The sequence below is a fragment of the Hyperolius riggenbachi genome, chromosome 3 (assembly GCF_040937935.1).
Source record: "Hyperolius riggenbachi isolate aHypRig1 chromosome 3, aHypRig1.pri, whole genome shotgun sequence".
Lineage (NCBI taxonomy): Eukaryota > Metazoa > Chordata > Amphibia > Anura > Hyperoliidae > Hyperolius > Hyperolius riggenbachi.
This window is the reverse complement of record NC_090648.1, coordinates 260,697,602-260,718,167: the sequence shown is the minus strand read 5'-3', so window position 1 is coordinate 260,718,167 and position 20,566 is coordinate 260,697,602. Positions and strand designations below refer to the sequence as shown.

At 41.3% G+C, this 20,566-nt stretch overlaps 1 protein-coding gene across 6 annotated transcripts in view; it reads left to right on the top strand.

Moving 5' to 3' along the window:
• RELN (reelin) overlaps positions 1-20,566 on the top strand; it is a 736,759-nt gene that overhangs the window by 413,284 nt on the left and 302,909 nt on the right. For all 6 annotated transcript variants that reach the window (XM_068276234.1, XM_068276231.1, XM_068276232.1 and 3 more), the window contains one exon: positions 17,920-18,065. In XM_068276234.1, the coding sequence (XP_068132335.1) occupies positions 17,920-18,065 (146 nt within the window). The remainder of the gene's footprint in view (positions 1-17,919; positions 18,066-20,566) is intronic.

Here is a 20,566-nt window from a genome sequence, read left to right as displayed (position 1 = left end):
ATGACACTTAAACTGTACCTCAGATTGTGCTGTTGTGTACTGTGTCATTAAGGATGGCCAATAAGAAGCAAATAATTCCGACTTGATGCAGGATTATGCAAATTCTGTATGTTAATATATGCAGGTTGAAAATGGACCAATCAAATTAAAACCGTGGTGGGACTTAATTGGTTTATTTTCAAACTGCATAAATTTACATACAAAATTTACATAATCCTGCATCTTGTTAGTATTTGCAGTTCATCGACCATCCCTATGTGTCATCATTTGGGCCCATAGTAAAGTTAACCAGTCTCTCTTGATTGTTGTACTCAGTTGTCTCAATCCAGTCTTTAACAATTGGATATTACATACAACATACCAGCTCTTAACCTTCTGCTCTCCATCCTAGCCAGAAACTGGTCTATTGGCTAAACTGCAAGGAATCTCTAACAAAAAGAAAGATCATGAATGTCAAGTGCAATATAAGTAAAATAAATGAAGGGATTGAGGCAATGAAATTCTTGCTGTATGTGTATACGATTTTATTAATTATTTATGTATTTATACTTGAAGGGAGGTAGTGTTTTTGCATTTGCATAGCAAACCCTTTCTACGATATAAAAGCGCCACATTTTTTATTTGGATCATAGATGCAGAAGATGTTAATACAAAATCTAAAGATGAACTAAGACTGGCACACTTGACAGCATCTCCTTTTTTCTCACTCATTATAATTGTTCAGATGTCTACAATCCCACATGCAGGCTGACAGAGACTAAGAGAACAGTGTTTCATTTAGAGGTTTCCTCCCAGTGTACTTGTCACAGTCAGCTAGATTATTGTAGTGTGCAGGTTTGAAGATGAGCCAATTAAATCCAGCACTGACATACTGGAAAGTTGACACAATAATACACGCTTGGTTCTTTGGGTCCTGTCTCCTGTTTGTCAGATTCATTTTTTCATAACTAGTAATTATTAACGCAGTTGGATTGGAGTTATTTTGTTTGACTTGGAGTATAATTTTACTGAACTGTGCAAGCAGTCTGGCAAGTAAAATACTTTGGTACAATATATTACGTTTGTGTTGTCTGCTAGGTTTTTTGAACCTTATTTTACTTGCGTACATGCAGGCCACATTTTACTGTCATGTGTTCACAGTGTTACAGAGTCAATGACTATTTTAATAGGGTTCAATTTATAAAAAGTGGAGAACCAAAAATGAAGTCACATTCATTTAATCGTCTTACTGAATTTGACAGAAAACCTGTTGCAATTATTAAACCTGTACCAGTGGCAACCTTAATCCTATGGAGAGATGAGGAGAGAGCCAGCCATCTCCCTACTGCAGTTTGTTAACGATTTTGTGGTAAAATCCAAAATGGGGCTCTGCAGATGGTTAGATCTGTAGACAAGGTTTTAAAGTTTATACCTTTTTTATTCCACAAAGCAATAATTGAAGGGCATGACATGAATTCCCAACACAATGTACTTTATAGTGATGATGAAAAGGAATGCTCAAGAGTCAGTTTTTTTCCTGCACACCGGTGTTTCCAGGTGTGTTTTTTAAAATGTAGCTTATTGGCACCCTATGCTTTCCTGAGCATTCTTTATATTTTAACTAGTGATTTTATAGCCTTCAGATAAAAAAAAATACCAGGGCATGAAGTAGTGGTAGGCTGCTAGCTGTTTTAACTGCCTTTGTTATATGAATAAAGGTTTGGCCAATACCTGTTAAAGTGTGCGGATACTACTTCTACTCGTACTCTGCTAACCCTGACAGGTCAGATGGCATTATGAACTGACGTGACTTACTAGTATTGCCAAGGGTTGCTATTATATGTTCTTACAATTTTCATAAGTGCTTTGCAGGGAGAAAGTCACATCACTCAGATCAGTTAGTGTACCTTAGCATCACTCATAATGTAAAATATCATATTCATGCAGCACCAGTTGTTTTTTTTTTTTTTGGGGGGGGGGGGGGAACACCTCAAATAATCTTTTGCGCAGGAGAATGTAGAAAGGCCACAAAGATTGTGTCCTTAACCTTTTTATCTTTTCTAAAGAAAGAGGCCAGTATGACTGGATAAATAGGTTTATTTAAAAAACCTCTGTCGCGAAAATCTTTAAATTTAAAATACATGTTAACATATACAAATAAGAGGTATGTTTCTTCCGGAGTTAAATGAGCCATAAATTACTTTTCTCCTATGTTGCTGTCACTTACAGTAAGTAGTAGAAATCTAACATTAGCGACAGATTTTGGACTAGCCCATCTTTTCATAGGGGGTTCTTAGCGTTTTCTTTATTTTTTAAAGCACTTGGGGCCATATGCAATTCACTTTTTCACCTGAGTTTTCTCCTAAGTGATATTTTTAAACTTGTCAATAAAATGCCTTTTAAGCCACAAGAGAGCAAGGAAATACTCAAAATAATTTTGATAGTACTATTTCACGTACTTTTTGGTACTTTTTTAGTTGAAAAGTGCTGGAAAGTTATTTTAAATCGAAAATGAAAAATTATCTCCTAGGAGAAAACTCAAGTGAAAAAGTGAATTGCATACGGCCCTTAGTGAATGGCAGTTGCTCTGTCCAACTGCCAAAAAAGTGTATGGTGAGCAGGGAGGCTGTCCAGCATCTTTGTATATATCCTTTTCAGGGAGTGTCTTTATAAAGAATAAAGGCCATGCTAAGAAACCCCCATGAAGAGATGGACTAACCCAAAATATGTTGGTAATGTCAGATTTCTACTACTAGGGGCCCATTTACACTTAATCAGTTGGTGTGCGTTAGTACTCATTGGTACGCGTTAGAATGCATTTTTTTCATAGCAGTGCATTGTGAAAAAGATTTCAGTTAAAATGTGTTAAGTGTGAAAGGTGCCGTAGAAAAACATGGACATTACTTTGAAAATAAGTTTTCTTTCAGTTATAACTGAGAGCAACTGATTAAGTGCAAACGGGGCCTTAGGGCCCATTTCCACTACTAAGTCATGTGAATGCAGCTACCTAGCCGCATCGCATCACTTCCGCCACCGGCTGCATCACTTCCGCATCTCCTGATGCGGAAATGTATTGGAGGAGATGGGACGCGGCTGCGGGCGGACACGGCCGTGAGAGAATCTGCAGCATACTGCAGATTTTCGGATTGCTCCAAACAACATGCACGCAGTGGAAACTCTTCCATTGCCGTGCATGTGTTTCAGGACACCAGCGGTGCGATGCGACTATGTAGCCGCATCACACCGCTCCTAGTGGAAACAGGCCCTTACTGTAAGTGACAGTAACATAGTGGAAAAGTCATTTACGGCTCATTTTACTCTGGAAGCAATGTACTTCTTATTTGTAAGTGTTTTACATTTTAAGATTTTCACGACAGTTCCTCTTTAAGCACTAAAAATGGACAACACGTTTCTCTGACTTTTCCACTTCCTACAGTGCCTTTGGGTCTGGGCCAACATAAGTGAGCACCTCCACATTGTGTACTATTGCCCCTTAACAACTTCAAGGTGCCTTCCAGCCCGCTCCAGTCTCCCCACTATTGCTGTATACTCTGCTGCTCACTTGCTGCCTTGCACCCCATATTAGGGTGGTTCAGGCTTAATTGGGGTTGACAGCACTATAAAGCTCTAGAGATATATGGAGAGGACAAAGCAGTGGGATATGCAGCAATAGTGGGTTGGAGGCAAAGGTACAGGGTTGGTTTGGGGCAACTGCAAGTCACTCAATTTATTTCAAAAATCAATTAAAATTACCTTTAGCCGTGCAGTGCAATATGTAGCCATGCAGTATAAAATGTTGGATTCTTAGAGAGAAAAAAAAGTAAAAACAAAACGCATAGCCCATCTCAGAGACTCCTCTGGACCACCATTGCACACCATACAGGTGTGTATCTCCCCCCTTCTTTTCCCCATCCCTGTGCAAAGCACCATTAACCCTGTGTTATAGTAATGGCTACTGAACCACTTGTATCATGCAATGCTAACTCCGTTACCTGTTGCACAACAGCAGAGAAGGTAATAGTTTGTTACAGTCGCTGATACAAACTATGTGCATTGGTTTTGTCAGTGCTAGATACAGGACAGGTACTGGAACAAACAAACAGACTTCACCAGCTCCTGACCAAATGCTATTGCAAAAAAAATGGCTATCTTTGCAAAGAATCTGGCCAGCTTTAACTAGATTGTCCCATTTTTATGTAGCTTGTCAGCGCTATACACATCTGAAGCCTGTAGTTTGTATCTTACAATAGATCTGTTTTGTATTTTGTTATTTGGCTGTTCACAGATATAACTGCTTATTGTACAACATATACACCTGAGACTGCAACTGTTTCACTTACTATATAATTAATCACAAAGCAGATATGTTGTAATATTCTGTGATAGTCCCCCATTAATCGCCTTCCTATTTTTCTCTCAACCCCTCATGTCTCAGCTGTGCTTATTGCCTAGACTTTAATTAAAAAATGTCCTCTCTAAGGAGAAATCAGAAGTGGAAAACATAATCACTTAAAATATTACAGTCATTACAGAAATTGGCTGTTGCATTTTCAATTTGCTTGCAAACTATGATTTCTATTGCTTTCATAGTGCTCTTTGCATCTGCATTGTTTGTCAGCTAATCTGATGACCAGGAATGTCCTTCTACTCAGATGGGCTGACAGACAACCCCTTAATGGATGAAATTGATGACTCTATGCTCACGTTGAGGTGAAGGCAAAGTGGACAGATTTCTTTCCATCTGCCACCAGCCCTTTGCAAGCTGCCTGTCCCCAAATACCCAGCATACTCGTTCCAATCAAAGTGACGCCGCCAACAAAATAAATTGTGATGCTACAGCTGTCTGTGAGAATCACTGGCCCATTGGGCTTCAAGGAGAACATATAAAGAGATCCATAAACATTTATCTCGGATATAAACCAGCAATGACATTGAAGTTATAAAGGCAAGCCATATTTGCAAATGGAAAACACAGCAAACATTACCTCATTCTAACAGCATTGCATACAACCTACTGAACCAAGTATTACCACTGGTTCTAACATAAAACAGAAACTAGTACTGTCATCAAAACTGGTGGGGCTATTTATATTTGTTAAAATGACTATGAGTTGCAAACATGCATGAAAACTGTTTCAGTAAACTGTCCTTAACACTTTTGTGCCTCTGTCAGGAACCCATCATATAGCATATGTGCTATATGATGGGTTCCTGACTGCCACTAGAGGACACTGTATATATGCTATATGATGGGTTCCTGACTGCCTCTAGTGGACACTGCATATGTGCTATGTAATGGGTTCCTGACTGCCACTAGAGGACACTGCATACAGTATATGCTATATGATGGGTTTCTGACTACCTCTAGTGGACACTGCATATGTGCTAGGTGATGGGTTCCTGGTTGCCACTAGAAGACACTGCATATGTGCTGTATGATGGGCTCCTGACTGCCTCTAGAGGACTCTGCATATGTGCTATGTGATGGGTTCCTGATTGCCACTAGAAGACACTGCATATGTGCTATATGATGGGCTCCTGACTGCCTCTAGAGGACACTGCATATGTTCTATGTGATGGGTTCCTGATTGCCACTAGAAGACACTGTGTATGTGCTTTATGATGGGTTCCTGACTGCCACTAGAGGAAACTGCATATATGCTATATGATGGGCCCCTGACTGCCACTAGAGGACACTGCATATGTGCTGTATGATGGGCTCCTGACTGCCTCTAGAGGACTCTGCTTATGTGCTATGTGATGGGTTCCTGATTGCCACTAGAAGACACTGCATATGTGCTATATGATGGGCTCCTGTCTGCCTCTAGAGGACACTGCATATGTTCTATGTGATGGGTTCCTGATTGCCACTAGAAGACACTGTGTATGTGCTTTATGATGGGTTCCTGACTGCCACTAGAGGAAACTGCATATATGCTATATGATGGGCCCCTGACTGCCACTAGAGGACACTGCATATGTGCTGTATGATGGGCTCCTGACTGCCTCTAGAGGACTCTGCATATGTGCTATGTGATGGGTTCCTGATTGCCACTAGAAGACACTGCATATGTGCTATATGATGGGCTCCTGACTGCCTCTAGAGGACACTGCATATGTTCTATGTGATGGGTTCCTGATTGCCACTAGAAGACACTGTGTATGTGCTTTATGATGGGTTCCTGACTGCCACTAGAGGAAACTGCATATATGCTATATGATGGGCCCCTGACTGCCACTAGAGGACACTGTGTATGTGCTATGTAATGGGTTCCTGACTGCCACTAGAGGACACTGCATATGTGCTATGTGATGGGTTCCTGACTGCTATTAGAGGACACTGCATATGTGCTATATGATGGGTTCCTGACTGCCACTAGAGGACACTGCATATGTGCTATATGATTTACTCTCAGAGTCTGTCTCCATATCTACCCTTTAGTGTAAAGACTTAGCACAGATTTATGTAAGCATAGGAAAGGAGTTTGCATTGTGAATACCAGGAATATGCATTCCAGAAGTACTGTATCTTTATAATTTTTAACCAAGAATTGTGATTTGTAATAAAACATTTAACAATAAATGTATCATTTAACTATAAAATCAGAAATACTTTTTTTTTTACTGCATGCTTTGAGTTTGAATTTTAAAAGGACAGATATGGCATGACATTAGCAGGCACTGCAATGGTGTACAACATTACACTTTGTGATAAGAACATCAGATTTGTATTATTATAAATGAGAAGGCCCTGCCAACAATAGGCCACAGTTATGAGCCACTACAAAAGCAAAGAGGATTCTAAGCCCTCAAGGATAAACTGCTGAATGAAAGTGGAAGGCATTAGTGAGTGTCTGGCAGAGAACACACTATCTTTAAAGCAATGGATTGAAATAAAAGCTTGCATTGAGTCCCCAGCAGAAGGCTTTTACTTAAGCGTTTTTTTTTTCAATACTTCGATGGCATACAGACAAAAATTGGCTGGGATAGGGAATACACTAGTGAGGAATTATGTATGGATTATAATCATCCGTACACAATTCAAGTTATCTGCTTTTAGCAGAGTACCCAGGCTCTTGAAAATGTGCCAGCAATGAGGATCAGTGATTTCTGGCTAAATACGTTTCATTTTAAAAATAACTATGTCCTTACAATGAGCAGAGCTACGTTGGGCCATTCTGATAGGGTTTAAGGAGGGGTGTCTTTCTAAAACATACATACTGTATAACTGTGTGTGACTCTTTGATATTCAGGTATGCAGAAGAGCAACAAAGGCAGCATGTCTAGATGGCACACTTTAGGTCAGAAAAATGCGCAACTTACATGAAGCTGTATTTTTTTCATTCAAAGTCAGTCATGGTCTTTAAATCCACTTATATACCTTAAATGGAAGCTGAAGTGAAAATAAACTTATGATATAATGAATTGTATGTGTATTACAGCTAAGAAATAGAACATTAGTAGCAAAGAGTCTCATATTGTTTCCCGTACAGGAAGTGTTAAGAAACTTCACTTGTTATCTATGCAAAAGAGCCTCTCTGAGCTCTCTGACTAATTTAGTCAGAGAGCAATGCTATTTTCGAAAGCACTTGTACATCAAAGAAACAGTGAAATACAACTTCAGATAAGGTTTTACTGTAGGGAAGTTCAAAGGGTCATTAGCTCTGTTAACTTTCATAGTTTAAAATGCAGAGTGTAGTTTGTAACCTGCAAATATTAGAGAATGATGCAATGTTATAAAAAAAAAAGCTATATAACTGAAAATAAAAATATGAGACTCTTTCTCTCTTCTTTGCTACTAATTATAATTACGTCAATAGAATTATAATTGCATCAATTATCATTTTGACATTTAATTTTACTTTTTTTACGTTCTTTTTGAGTTTTTTCCTTTCGGGCGATCTTAGGGTTAGGCACCACCAGGGGGGCCTTAGGGTTAGGCACCACCAGGGAAGTCTTAGGGTTAGGCACCACCAGTGGGGTCTTAGGGTTAGGCACCACTGGGGTGGGGTCTTAGGGTTAGGCACCACCAATGGGGTCTTAGGGTTAGGCACCACCAGTGGGGTCTTAGGGTTAGGCACTACCAGTGGGGTCTTAGGGTTAGGCACCACTAGGGGTGTTTTAGGGTTAGGCACCACCGGGGGTGTCTTAGGGTTAGGCACCACCGGGGGGGAGTCTTAGGGTTAGGCACCACCGGGGGTGTCTTAGGGTTAGGCACCACCAGGGGGGTCTTACGGTAAGGCACCACCAGGGAAGTCTTAGGGTTAGGCACCACCGGGGTTAGGGATAGGCAGGGGAGGGTTCTGTGTGAGAGTAGGGTTAGGTTTAGTAGTAATAAGACAAACTTTAACTCTATTTTTTGCAATCACCTAAATCTGTAACGCTAAAATATCGTTTGATTGATGGAAAGGTGTTATATTGGACTTAAAAAATCAGCCACTAAAATTTTTCAGAAACGAAAAGATATGATTAAAATTACAACTAATGTTTTGTACCATTTAATTTATACTTTACATGTATTTTTACGGTACCATGTTATTAGATAGTTTCTGCTACATTTCAGATAAGGCTACGTTCAAACTGGTGCGGATGAGAATTCGTATTTGTTTGTTTTCAAATTTTAGCGTGAAAACGCACGCATTTTAGCATATTTTTTGTAAGTATGCGATTTTAACCATGTCAGTGCCTGTGTGCTTTTACATTAATTTAGTTTTCAATATTTTTTATTGGAATTTCAAATTTGTAACAAATATGCCATTGACATATCATGTATATATATAAAAAAACAGAGATACACTTTATACATAATAACATTCTTTGTTTAAACAAATAATATAAAATAACCTGTACAAAAGTTATGTTGAAATTTGAACAGCAATACCTTTAGTAAATTACATAGCTTGAAATAGATACATCATAAATGTTGAGTTTCAAAAAATTATAACTAAACTATATCAGACAATTTCCCTTTGGTCTTTTATTATACCCAATATTATATATATAAAAATATTAATCATATCTTAAATGTATGCTACCTTAGTGTGAAGTGATCCTGTAATGGTGTAAATGTTAAGATCTTGTTTATAGAGATTTCCCAAGGAACAGAACCTCTGGAGAATGGGGGCATCAACTAGCCTCCCTACTGAGACTCCAGAGGACGCATCCCTGTTCTATGTCCATGGTTTACTTATGTTACACCATCACTATATAGATCCAAGACTCTAATTCAAAATAACCAATAATCAAGATATGATCCCATAATTATGAATGTCTTATACATTACAAGATTCCAATATTCCTGTGATATATTCTTACTGAACGAATTTAAACTAAACTAACAAAATTAGACTAAACTAAACTAATTTAAACTGAATGCGCTATTGTCTTGTGTTAAGTTCTTGGTTTTTATATATCAAGGATATGTATACTTCACTGTGAATTAATTGGCAAATAATCCTTCTAAAATTACTTCCAGGAGTTTAGAGTTTTTTGAGGTTTAGTCATCTTTAATAATACATGAGTTTCCAGCTAGTTATTGGAGTTCCATATATCTATATGTCTATGTGTCTATGTGAGGAGGCTCAATCAACCCAGGCATTAAACATCATGGAGCCCTGATTCTTTGAAAATATTAGGCCACAGATGTGCTTTTTTCCAGAAAGCATGAATATTTCCATTTTTTATTGCCCATGACCTTTCGGCCATTAAATTTGCATCAACCTTTCTCAAGATGTCTTCCAAAGTTGGAACATAATGAGATTTCCAGTTGTCAGCTATATTCAATTTAGCCACAATACACACATGACTGAAGATATATCTCTCACTTGTAGGAAGGTCAGATGTTTTTAGATGCAATAAAGCCATATCCGGAGTTATAGTAGTGAGAAATGCAGGTAATTTTTTTAAGAATGTTTCTATACTCTTCCAGAGATTTACAATTTTTGGACAATACCAGAAAATATGAACCAAGGAACCAACATCCTTTTACATTAATTTTACGCAAAAATGTATGCGAATTTGCATTGAAAATTCACATAGCGAAAATGCATGCGATTTTCCTATTAATTACGTTACATGCAAATCGTACACTATGCTTGTGGCGTGCGAATTCTGATAGCTCTGCTGTGCACATTTTTTTGCTAATGGAAACGGGCCCACTTGACTTGTATTGGTTATGCGAATCTGTCGTCAGAAATGTGGACATGTTCCTGGAAAAACATAAATGTTAAGCGCGAATGCAGAAGCCAACGTCCCTGCAAGTGTGTAACCTGCCTTAAAGAACAGGTGTGAGGTGGAAAAAAAGATCTATTTACCTGGGGCTTCCTCCAGGCAACCCATCTGTCCCTTGCCGCAGTTCTGCCTCCGTTGCAGATGCCGACCTCATCAGGTCGGTATCCTTTGCACCTGGTTGAGCGCTTGGCTGCGACGCTCATGATTGTGGTCTGCGCAGAACGCTCCAGGCTATGTAAACTAGCGCGATCACAAGCAGCGCGGCCACTCGCTTGCACAGGCACAGAAGATGCCGACCTGGCAAGGCAAATAATAGTAGCCACCATTTATGTACTATGTGCTGGCAAAGGATAGGGCAGATGGAGCTTAACCACTTGAGGACTGCAGGGCTAAACCCCCCTAGTGACCAGGCCATTTTTAGCAAAATTGGCCACTGCAGCTTTAAGGCCAAGCTGCAGGGCCGCACAACTCAGCACACAAGTGATTCCCCCCCCCTTTTCTCCCCACCAACAGAGCTCTCTGTTGGTGGGGTCTGATCGCTCCCCCCATGTTTATTTTTTTTTAAATAAATATTTATGTTGTCACTTTAAAAAAAAAAAAAACTCTTCCTTTAATTCCTTTCCCTCCCTCGCTCCCTCCCTCCCCACAGCCGGCCAATTACGGCGATCGGCTGTCATAGGCTTCTGCCTATAAGAGCCGATCGCTCTCTTGTCCCCCATGGGGACAGCCGTGTCACACGGCTGTCCCCAGTGCAGCGCTGCTGCTCATCGCAGCGCTGCACCAAGTAAATAGACGGCGTGATCGCCCACGCCGTCTAACAGTCTCCCGAGTGGCTCGGAGACTGAAGGCGGGGCGGAGCTCCGCCCTCCGAGCATGAGATGCGCGCGCACCATGCGCGCGATCTCATGCTAAACAGAGCCCCAGGACTTTACGCCAATTGGCGTTAGGCGGTCCCGGGGCTGCCGCCGCGGCCACGCCTACTGGCGTGACGCGGGCGGCAGGAGGTTAAATACAAAGAAAGAAATAGTTTCATTCTTCAAAATAGTAAGCTCACAATGACTACCGTAATTTAAATGAATGTACACTCAGTGTGCTGGGTAGGGGCACCATGCTTGATAAAGGAGACTAGGGCTGGAACCAGTTCCTAATCTGTAAGGAATTTTTAGGCAAGATTTCTTACTAATTCAAATGCTACCCACGCTGCTTTCAAGGTGTGCTGTAAGTGGCTGCAGCTCTACCCATGTGCTTTTAGTCCCACAGGAGAAATGTTAACACTTTATTTGATGTATCTTGCAGCTGGAATCCCTGAGTGATATAAGAAATCACTGTTTGATTCATCTAGTAATTCATCTTGCTAACCTTCACCCAAAAAGTGTAATAGAATGTATTGGTGCAGTAACTCTTCCAGTTTGCAGAACTGTAGTAATAGCAATGGATAATACACCACAGATGTATGCATATGAATACTGACTTGGTCATTACAGCATAAGCCTCCTCAAGTCTTTTATTATATGTTTGATCCATATTGCCCTTTTCTTTAAGATTTAGTTGTGTCACTAGCAGCTGACCTTTCATTGATCAAGTTGCATCTTCATGTAATTGATTTGCCCTTTATTATCTAGCAAATGTATGCAGAACACAAAAATAAATGCCACCACATGGAAGCACCTCACTGAAAACCGTTCCATTGCAATTGAATAAAAGAGTTGATTGCCGTCAGCACATGACAGTGTGAAAATTCTTTTGCTAAACTGTTGAATATGCATTGATGGTTCTAGTACCTGTCATTTATCAGTTATTACCTGTATTGTTGTATCTATTGTCTATTACCTGTATTGTTCTGTCACCCCTGTTATCATTCTCTGTAACCCTTTTTATTGTACAGCGCTGCGTAATATGTTGGCGCTATATAAATCTAATAAATGATAATAATAATAATAATTAGAATGGATGTTACTAAATAGTATTCAAATCTATACAATTAAAAAAACCATCAATCCAGTTCATATTCAACGTCAGGTGTAAGAAAACATTACAATATTATTCTGCACAGTTCTGCATCTGAGATAGTATTTCTAAAAACAACATAGTTATATTCTTAGTAAACTGAGCACTAGGGACTAGGTTTTACTATATCCAGAGGTTTACTATATCAGAGTTTACTATAATGAAATTCTAATATATATATATATATATATATATATATATATATATATGCGGTATATATATATACTGTGTATATATATATATACTGTGTGTATATATATATATATATATATATATACAGGGGCGTAGCAATAGGGGGTGCAGAGGTAGCGACCGCATCGGGGCCCTTGGGCCAGAGGGGCCCCGAAGGGCTCTCCCTCATCTACATTATTACCTCTCTATTGGTCCTGTGCTCATAATAATCATTTCTATAGATGCTGTGAATAGTAGTAATCACTAACAAACTGTTTCCCAGCCTCTTCTTGCACCTCTGACACTGTAGTTGCCATTGGCAGGTTTTGTCATGCCGTATCAATTGTTATGTATAGAGTGCTTGGGGGGCCCCATGTAAAACTTGCATCGGGGCCCACAGCTCCTTAGCTACGCCACTGTATATATATATATATATATATATATATATATATTATAAGACACATCTTTTCTCCCCCATAAGTGGGGAGAAATAGTCACCGCTTCTTATATTCAAAATACAGGGAGTCTCCGACTTACGAACACCAGCTGATATGAACCCCCAACTTGCAGCTATGTCGGGGACTGCCTGTACTGTGTCCTCTTTTGTCCCTGTGTCCTCCTCCACTTTGTGCAGTGCAAGTAGCAGCAGGGAGAAGCGGGTGCATTTCTCATCTGATCTAAGGGTGCCCGCAGCGATCAGTGGCTTTTCCTGATTACGTCATTACATGGGGGAAGAGTGAGGGAGAGAACAGGTCTTTGATCGCTGCAGGTGCCTATGTCTGCCATGTCCCAAAAAGGACATGGGAGACAAACGAGGACACGGCAACAAAAAGAGGCATGTACACAAAGGGGACAATAGAGGACACAGAAGGACACAGAGGGGCACAGAGGAGGACACAAAGGGGACAGTATAAGACACAAGGGGAACAGAGATGGACACTTGGTGGACACTAGGGGGACAGAGGAGGACACAGGAGGACACGAGGTATAAGGGGAGATCATCCACAAGAGGGCCATGCACCATGGACGCACAAGGTTTAGTATATTTTTTTCCCTGGTTTAGTCCTCCAAACCTAGGTTTAACCTATAGTTCAAAAAATACAGTGTGTGTAGATCGATTGATCAATAGATAGATCGATAGATAGATAGATAGATAGATAGATAGAATACAGTCAGAATACTCATTGAATTTTGAAATCCTGTAGACATTAAAGTATTTTTTCTGGAATCTGGAATTTTTGCTAAGAAAACTCATTATAATTAATAATTAATTTCATTATGTAGTATGTTTCTAGAAGTTTCTTTAAGATAATAAGTTATCTTTTTTATCAGTTTCCACAGGAACATTTAAAAAAAATTAATTTACAGTACATTTTAAAACATGATTCGAGTCTTGGAATACCAAGAAGTATCCAGGTTACATTTTCAATTATAAAATATTTTATGATCAGTAATCATAAAATAACTCTGGAGTTACTAGAGACAGTTAGGGTCCTTTTACACTTCATCAGTTGCTCTCAGTTATAACGAGAGATGGCCCGAACGGTTCCCGGTGAACTTCGGTGGTTCGCGTTCGCGGAGAACCGCAAACTTTTCCGGAAGTTCGATTCGCCCCCATAGTGCATCATTAGGGTCAACTTTGACCCTCTACATCACAGTCAGCAGGCACATTGTAGCCAATCAGGCTACACTCCCTCCTGGAGCCCCCCCCCCCATAGGGAAAGCTTTGTTAGGCTCTTGTAGGCTTCTTAGCTTGCTCCTTGCTAAAAACACCCCTCAACAGCTCTTTTGAGAGCTGATCTTGTTCTTGTGATCTATTTTTTATTTGTGTGGCCCACTTGCATTATATACAGCCCTGTCAGTCAATCGCAGCTGGCCTTTGGCCCTTTGGTGGTATAATTACTACTGTGCCAGGTGCACATTATAATACCCATCACTGCATATACCTACCTGTTGTTCACAATGCACCCACCTACCTACGTGAGCACACGCAGTGTCACTGTGCCTGTCCGGTACCTGTCTGTGTGGGACAGGTGCACATTGTAATACCCATCACTGCATATTCCTACCTGTGGTGTTCAGTGCACCCACCTACCTATGTGAGTGCACGCAGTGTGATATTTAATACCACCAGTCACTGTACCTGTTCATGGTATGTGTGTGTGACAGGTGCACATTTGTAATACCCATCACTGCATATACCTACCTGTTGTGTTCAGTGCACCCACCTACCTACGTGAGTGCACGCAATGTTATATACCACTCCGTGCATAACTGTGAACTGCACCTGTGTGACTGCACATTGTATTAGTAAAGTCAGTGCATACCTTTCACTTCATCCCCCCCAATATGGACAAAACAAAAGGCAGAGGCAGGCCACCTGGCAAGTCTGTTCGAGGTCCCGCTGTCGTGATTTCGTGCGGCCCTCGACCAAAGTACAGTGTTCAGAAGAAGGCACGTGCCATCAACCCCCAATATTGTCAGGACGTAGTTGACTATTTAACACAGAACACCTCATCTTTCTCAGCTTCCGCAGCAAAGCGTGGCATATCTTCCTCCCTCTGCTCTGAGTCTGGCACCCCACTTAACACTCAGTCGGCTGCCACCGCCAAAGTGCCATCACCCCAGTGCTCAGCGGTGTGGACATTTTTTTGTATGGCTGCCTCAGATGAGAGCAATGCCATCTGTACTCTCTGCCACCGAAAATTGAGACGTGGAAACACCAAGACCCACGTAGGGACAACTACCTTACGAAGGCACATGATTACAAAGCACAAACTGCAATGGAATGACCACCTGAGGAAAAGCAGCACACAAAAGCAAAGCCACACACCGCAGTGGAAGATACCAGAACGCAATTTTTTCTCAAAAAAGGCGATACCTAAACTGTACCGTGATGTTGAAAGGCAATCGGTGATATCTCTGGCACACAGCGTTGGGTCAAGGGTCCATCTGACCACGGATGCCTGGTCTGCAAAGCACGCTCAGTCCTGCCCGAAGTCTAAGTCAGTCCCCACACACAGCATCTCTGCCTGCACGCCATGTGACTGCCTGCCCCAAGACTAAGTCACTCCTCACACAGCATCTCTGCCTGCAGGCCGGGTTGACTGCCTTCTCCACCACCACCAACAGGGTCCAGGGCTCCAGGTGGATTACTGAATTTTTAAGGCCGCTGCTAGAAGCGGCCGCTATAATAATTTTTCTGGTGCATGTACATGCCTGCCTAATTTTTCTGGCTGCACTGCAGCTGCAACAACAAAACAAAAGGCATGTACAAGTTCCAATTGCCCTTCATGATCATTACCTTGCCACGGTGAAGGGGCTTGCGTATCACAATGAAGCAATGACCACCGGCTATATGAGTGTCTTGGGGGGGGGGGCACACCCACGATAATAAGGTCGTTGCTTCATTGTGGACAGACCAATATTGATCAGCACTGTTCTGTCATCCAGCTACCTCAGCCCGGCGACCATATGGACTGGAAAGCCGTCATCACCTGCATTCTCGTCATGGTGCGCAAAAGTCCAGCACGGCCACCACTACACAAACAGCTGTTTGCAGTCACTGCATACCTTTCACTGCATCTTTGACAGCACATTGTATTATACCTGGCAGTCAGTGCATACCTTTCACTTGAATGGATGGCAGACTTGCCCTCCATAACAGGTTCTCATTAAAGGATTTAAAGTTGCTTCATCTCATATACAGCAGGGCCTCGAAAGTCCTCCTGTATTGTTATTTTTGGTCACTACCTTGGGATGTGCATGCCATGCCTGCTGCCTTCCTTGGATGTGTGATAGCCGTTCCTGCTCCTTTGCCCACAGCGTGCCTGCTGCCTTCCTTGGATGTGTGGCGGTGGTAGCCATTTCTTAGGCTCCCACTCCGGACCGGAATCAAACCAGGATTCCCTGGCCATTACCCGTGGTCACCATGGTACTGAGAAAGTACCATCAAAAGTTTCACACAGTTGAATGAATGGCAGACTTGCCCTCCATAACACATTCTTGGCAAATGCTTTCGATTTGGTTCATCTTGCACTGGGTCAAGGGTCCATCTGACCACAGATGCCTGGTCTACAAAGCACGGTCAGGGCAGGTACATTACTTATACAGCAAATGGGTCCTTACTTGGATGTGTGGTGATAGTAGCCAGTTCTCAGGCTCCCACTCTGAACCAGAATCAAACCCATTACCAGTGGTCACAATGGCAGACTTGCCCTCCATATTCTCGTTACAGGTACTGAACAGCCAGCAGAAAATGTAATTAAAAAAAAATAGATGTAAGCTTTAACAATGGTAGAGAAAGAACCATCGAAAGTTGATAAGGCAGTCAGACATTAACTGATATCACTGAGGAAGAGCAATCTCGCCATGGTGCGCACCAGTCCAGCACGGCCGTCACAACACAAACAGCTGTTTGCGGTGCGTTACACGAGTTTGGTGTGTCAATGTGAAGCAGTACTCTAATTACACTCCCTGATTGATGTATACACAAGCAAGATGTTTTAAAACACTTTAGGCCTGCAATTTAGCATTCAATGTGATTTCTGCTCTTAAAACACTGCTTTGCGTCAAATCCAGATTTTTTCCCCGGGACTTTTGGTGTCTATCCCACTCCGCCATGCAAAAACTCAGATGTTAGACCCCTTGAAACATCTTTTCCATCACTTTTGTGGCCAGCATAAGTGTTTCTAGTTTTCAAAGTCTGCCTCCCCATTGAAGTCTATTGCGGTTCGCGAAAGTTCGTGCGAACCGAACTTTTGCAGAAGTTCGCGTTTCGCGAACCGAAAATCGGAGGTTCGGGCCATCTCTAGTTATAACTGAAAGAAAACTGATTTTTAAAGTAATGTCCATGTTTCTCTATGGCACAGTTCACACTATACGCATTTTAACTGAAAGCTTTTTCACTCTGAAGGAAAAATGCATACTAAAGCATACTAATGCACTCTAATGTATACCAATGCAATAAGTGTAAAAGGACCCTATATGTTTCAAAAAATTTGAAAAAAATTGTGCATGTGTTTCTTTGGAATTCCAACCAGACAGTTTATCAGTATGCAGCCTAGATGACCAGAAAGGAGAAGTGAGCATGTCCTACCCCCCTTTCCACCGCAAAGGACATTTGACTGGTTGGGTATATTATACTTTGTCCATTTTCCGTTGCTCTTGCCATCATATTGCTAGCTCCTGGGCCATAGTCTTCCTATGTAGCAGTCTGGCAATTAATCACCTATATGCAATTGTCTGAAGACCATCAAATACAAAAGGGGATTTAGAGGAGTAATAGTATATTTAAAACGTAACTATATTTTAATGATTAGTAAAAATGTATTTTATTGGAATAAGATGATGAGTAGTGCTGTATGTAAAGGCTAATATACTTCCTTATAGTATATTTGTTTTTTGCCTTACCACACTTCATTGTATGTTTGAGTGCAAACATTGTTTTCCTTTTAAATCTACACTAATTATTTGATGTATATAATATTTTCTTAAAGATCTGACAGTCATGGATTTCTTCTGTCTCCATAGCATAGCTGTCAATCAGATGGCAACGCAATCTATTTCCATGGCACAGAAGGCAGCGAGTTAAATTTTGCAACAACTAGAGGTGTTGATCTCTCCACTGAAGACATTCAAGATCAATGGTCTGAGGATTTCGAGAGCCAACCTGTAGGGTGAGTTACGCTGCCTGAAGGCCTCTTTCATTATAAATTACCTGATGGTTTTTATTATAAATTATCTAGCGTCATTGTAAATGTCCACGTAGTATAAAATACCATCTGTCCTGTCATTGTTTTTACAAAATAAAGTTTTACAAAACATAAAGGGAGCAAAAGAGTCACCCAGTAATATGATACAATTGAGTTAAAAACTAAATAAATGAGAAAAATTGATGAGGTGGCTTACCTCAATGGATACAAATTCATATGAGTGCCTCTGAGTCAGAGGCACTTATTTCTCGGCTTAAAGCTCCCTTCAGAACTTTAACCCATTCGCGTTCCGTCGTTTTCACGTGAGAAATGTTCACCTCCCATTCATTAGCCTATAACTTTATCACTACTTATCACAATGTACTGATCTATATCTTGTTTTTTCCGCCACCAATTAGGCTTTCTTTGGGGGGTACATTTTGCTAAGAGCCACTTTACTGTAAATGCATTTTAACAGGAAGAATAAGAAAAAAATGGAAAAATTCATTATTTCTCAGTTTTCAGCCATTATAGTTTTAAAATAATACATGCCTCCATAATTAAAACTCACGTATTGTATTTGCCCATATGTCCCGGTTATTACACCGTTAAAATTATGTCCCTATCACAATGTATGGCGACAATATTTTATTTGGAAATAAAGGTGCATTTTTTCCATTTTGCATCTATCACTATTTACAAGTTTAAAATAAAAAAATATAGAAATATTTCATCTTTACATTGATATTTAAAAAGTTTAGACCCTTAGGTAAATATTTACATGTTTTTTTTATTGTAATGTTTTGTTTTTTTTATAGTAAACATTTTATTTGGGTAGTTTTGGAAGGGTGGGAGGTAAACAATAGATTTATAATGTAAATGTGTGTTAATTTTTTTTTTTTTTCAGGTGTAGTTTTACTTTTTGGCCACAAGATGGCGGCCATGAGTTTGTTTACATGACGTCACTCTAAGCGTAGCACACGCTTAGAGTGACGCATCAGGGAGGAGACAGCCAGAAAAAGCACAGCTTCCGAGAGAAGCTGTTGCTTTTTCAGCGGGGGAGAGAAATCAGTGATCGGGCACCATAGCCCGATACATTGATTCCGTGGCTACCGAATCCGCGGCCGGGAGTGCGCGTGCACGCGCGCGATCGGCCGCGGGAGCGCGCAGTAGCGCGCATGGTTCCTGGACGTAGAAACTACGTCCAGGAACCAAAATAGGTTAATCAGCCTGAGGAAGTTGGTACAGACCCAAGAAACATGTTGCCAGTGCATAATAAAATGAATTTGTTTGAATTTGTCTTAATTGAGGTAAGCCACCTCATCATTTTTTTTCTAATTTATTTTGTTTTTAACTCAGTTTTATCATATCTCTGGGCATCTCTTTTTCCTCCCTTTGTGCTTGTTTACTCTCCCTTGGAAAGATGTAGTCTGACCTTTTGGTCTCTGCCATCATTAGGACCATTGCCAGTATTCAGCCAGCCAGTATCCCTGGGCACCCGAATAGAATTTGGTTTATACTGCTTCTGGTGGTTGGTTGCCCCATTTTCAACCTTCCTTTGTGAGCACCACTTTTCCTTCTCCTATACTTGCTCCCTTCTTGTGACATATTACACTACTAGGGCAACGGTTGTCTCTGTGTTTTCTCTTCTCAGGGTGTCCAGTCAGCCTCCCTATCTACCGTTTTACAAAACATGGCCCATTGCATCTACATACACTACAAGACAAATAACATTTATATAGCGCTTTTCTCCTGGCGGACTTAAAGTGCCAGAGCTGAAGCCAATAGGGCTCAGACTATAGGCAGTAGCAGAGTTAAGGCCTCCTTACTGAATTGGTGCTAGCTTACTAAACAGGAAGAGCCGAGATTTGAAGGTCTCCTGTGTCAGAGCCAGAGCCCTTAACCAGTACACTATCCAGCCAGATACACATACTGTACATTTTATGAAAAAATATGGCATTAACTGTGAGCTCCCTTGAAGAATGTCTATTGGCATGAATTGTTTAACCACTTCCCGACCGCCTAACGCACAGCGGCGGCCGGGAAGTGTACCCTGCAAGGACCAGCTCACCCACAGAGGCGGCGGTCCCTGTAAGGGCATGGGCGGAGCGATCGCGTCATCCGTGACGCGATCCTCCGCCGGCTCCTGACACCGCTCACCCGCCGCAACATCCCGCCGGCTATACGGAAGCGCCGGCGGGATGTTAAACCGACGATCGCCGCATACAAAGTGTATAATACACTTTGTAATGTTTACAAAGTGTATTATACAGGCTGCCTCCTGCCCTGGTGGTCCCAGTGTCCGAGGGACCACCAGGGCAGGCTGCAGCCACCCTAGTCTGCACCAAGCACACTGATTTCCCCCCCCCCTGCCCCCTGATCGCCCACAGCACCCCTCAGACCCCCCCCTGCCCACCCCCAGACCCATGTTTACACCCAATCACCCCCCTAATCACCCATCAATCACTCCCTGTCACTATCTGTCA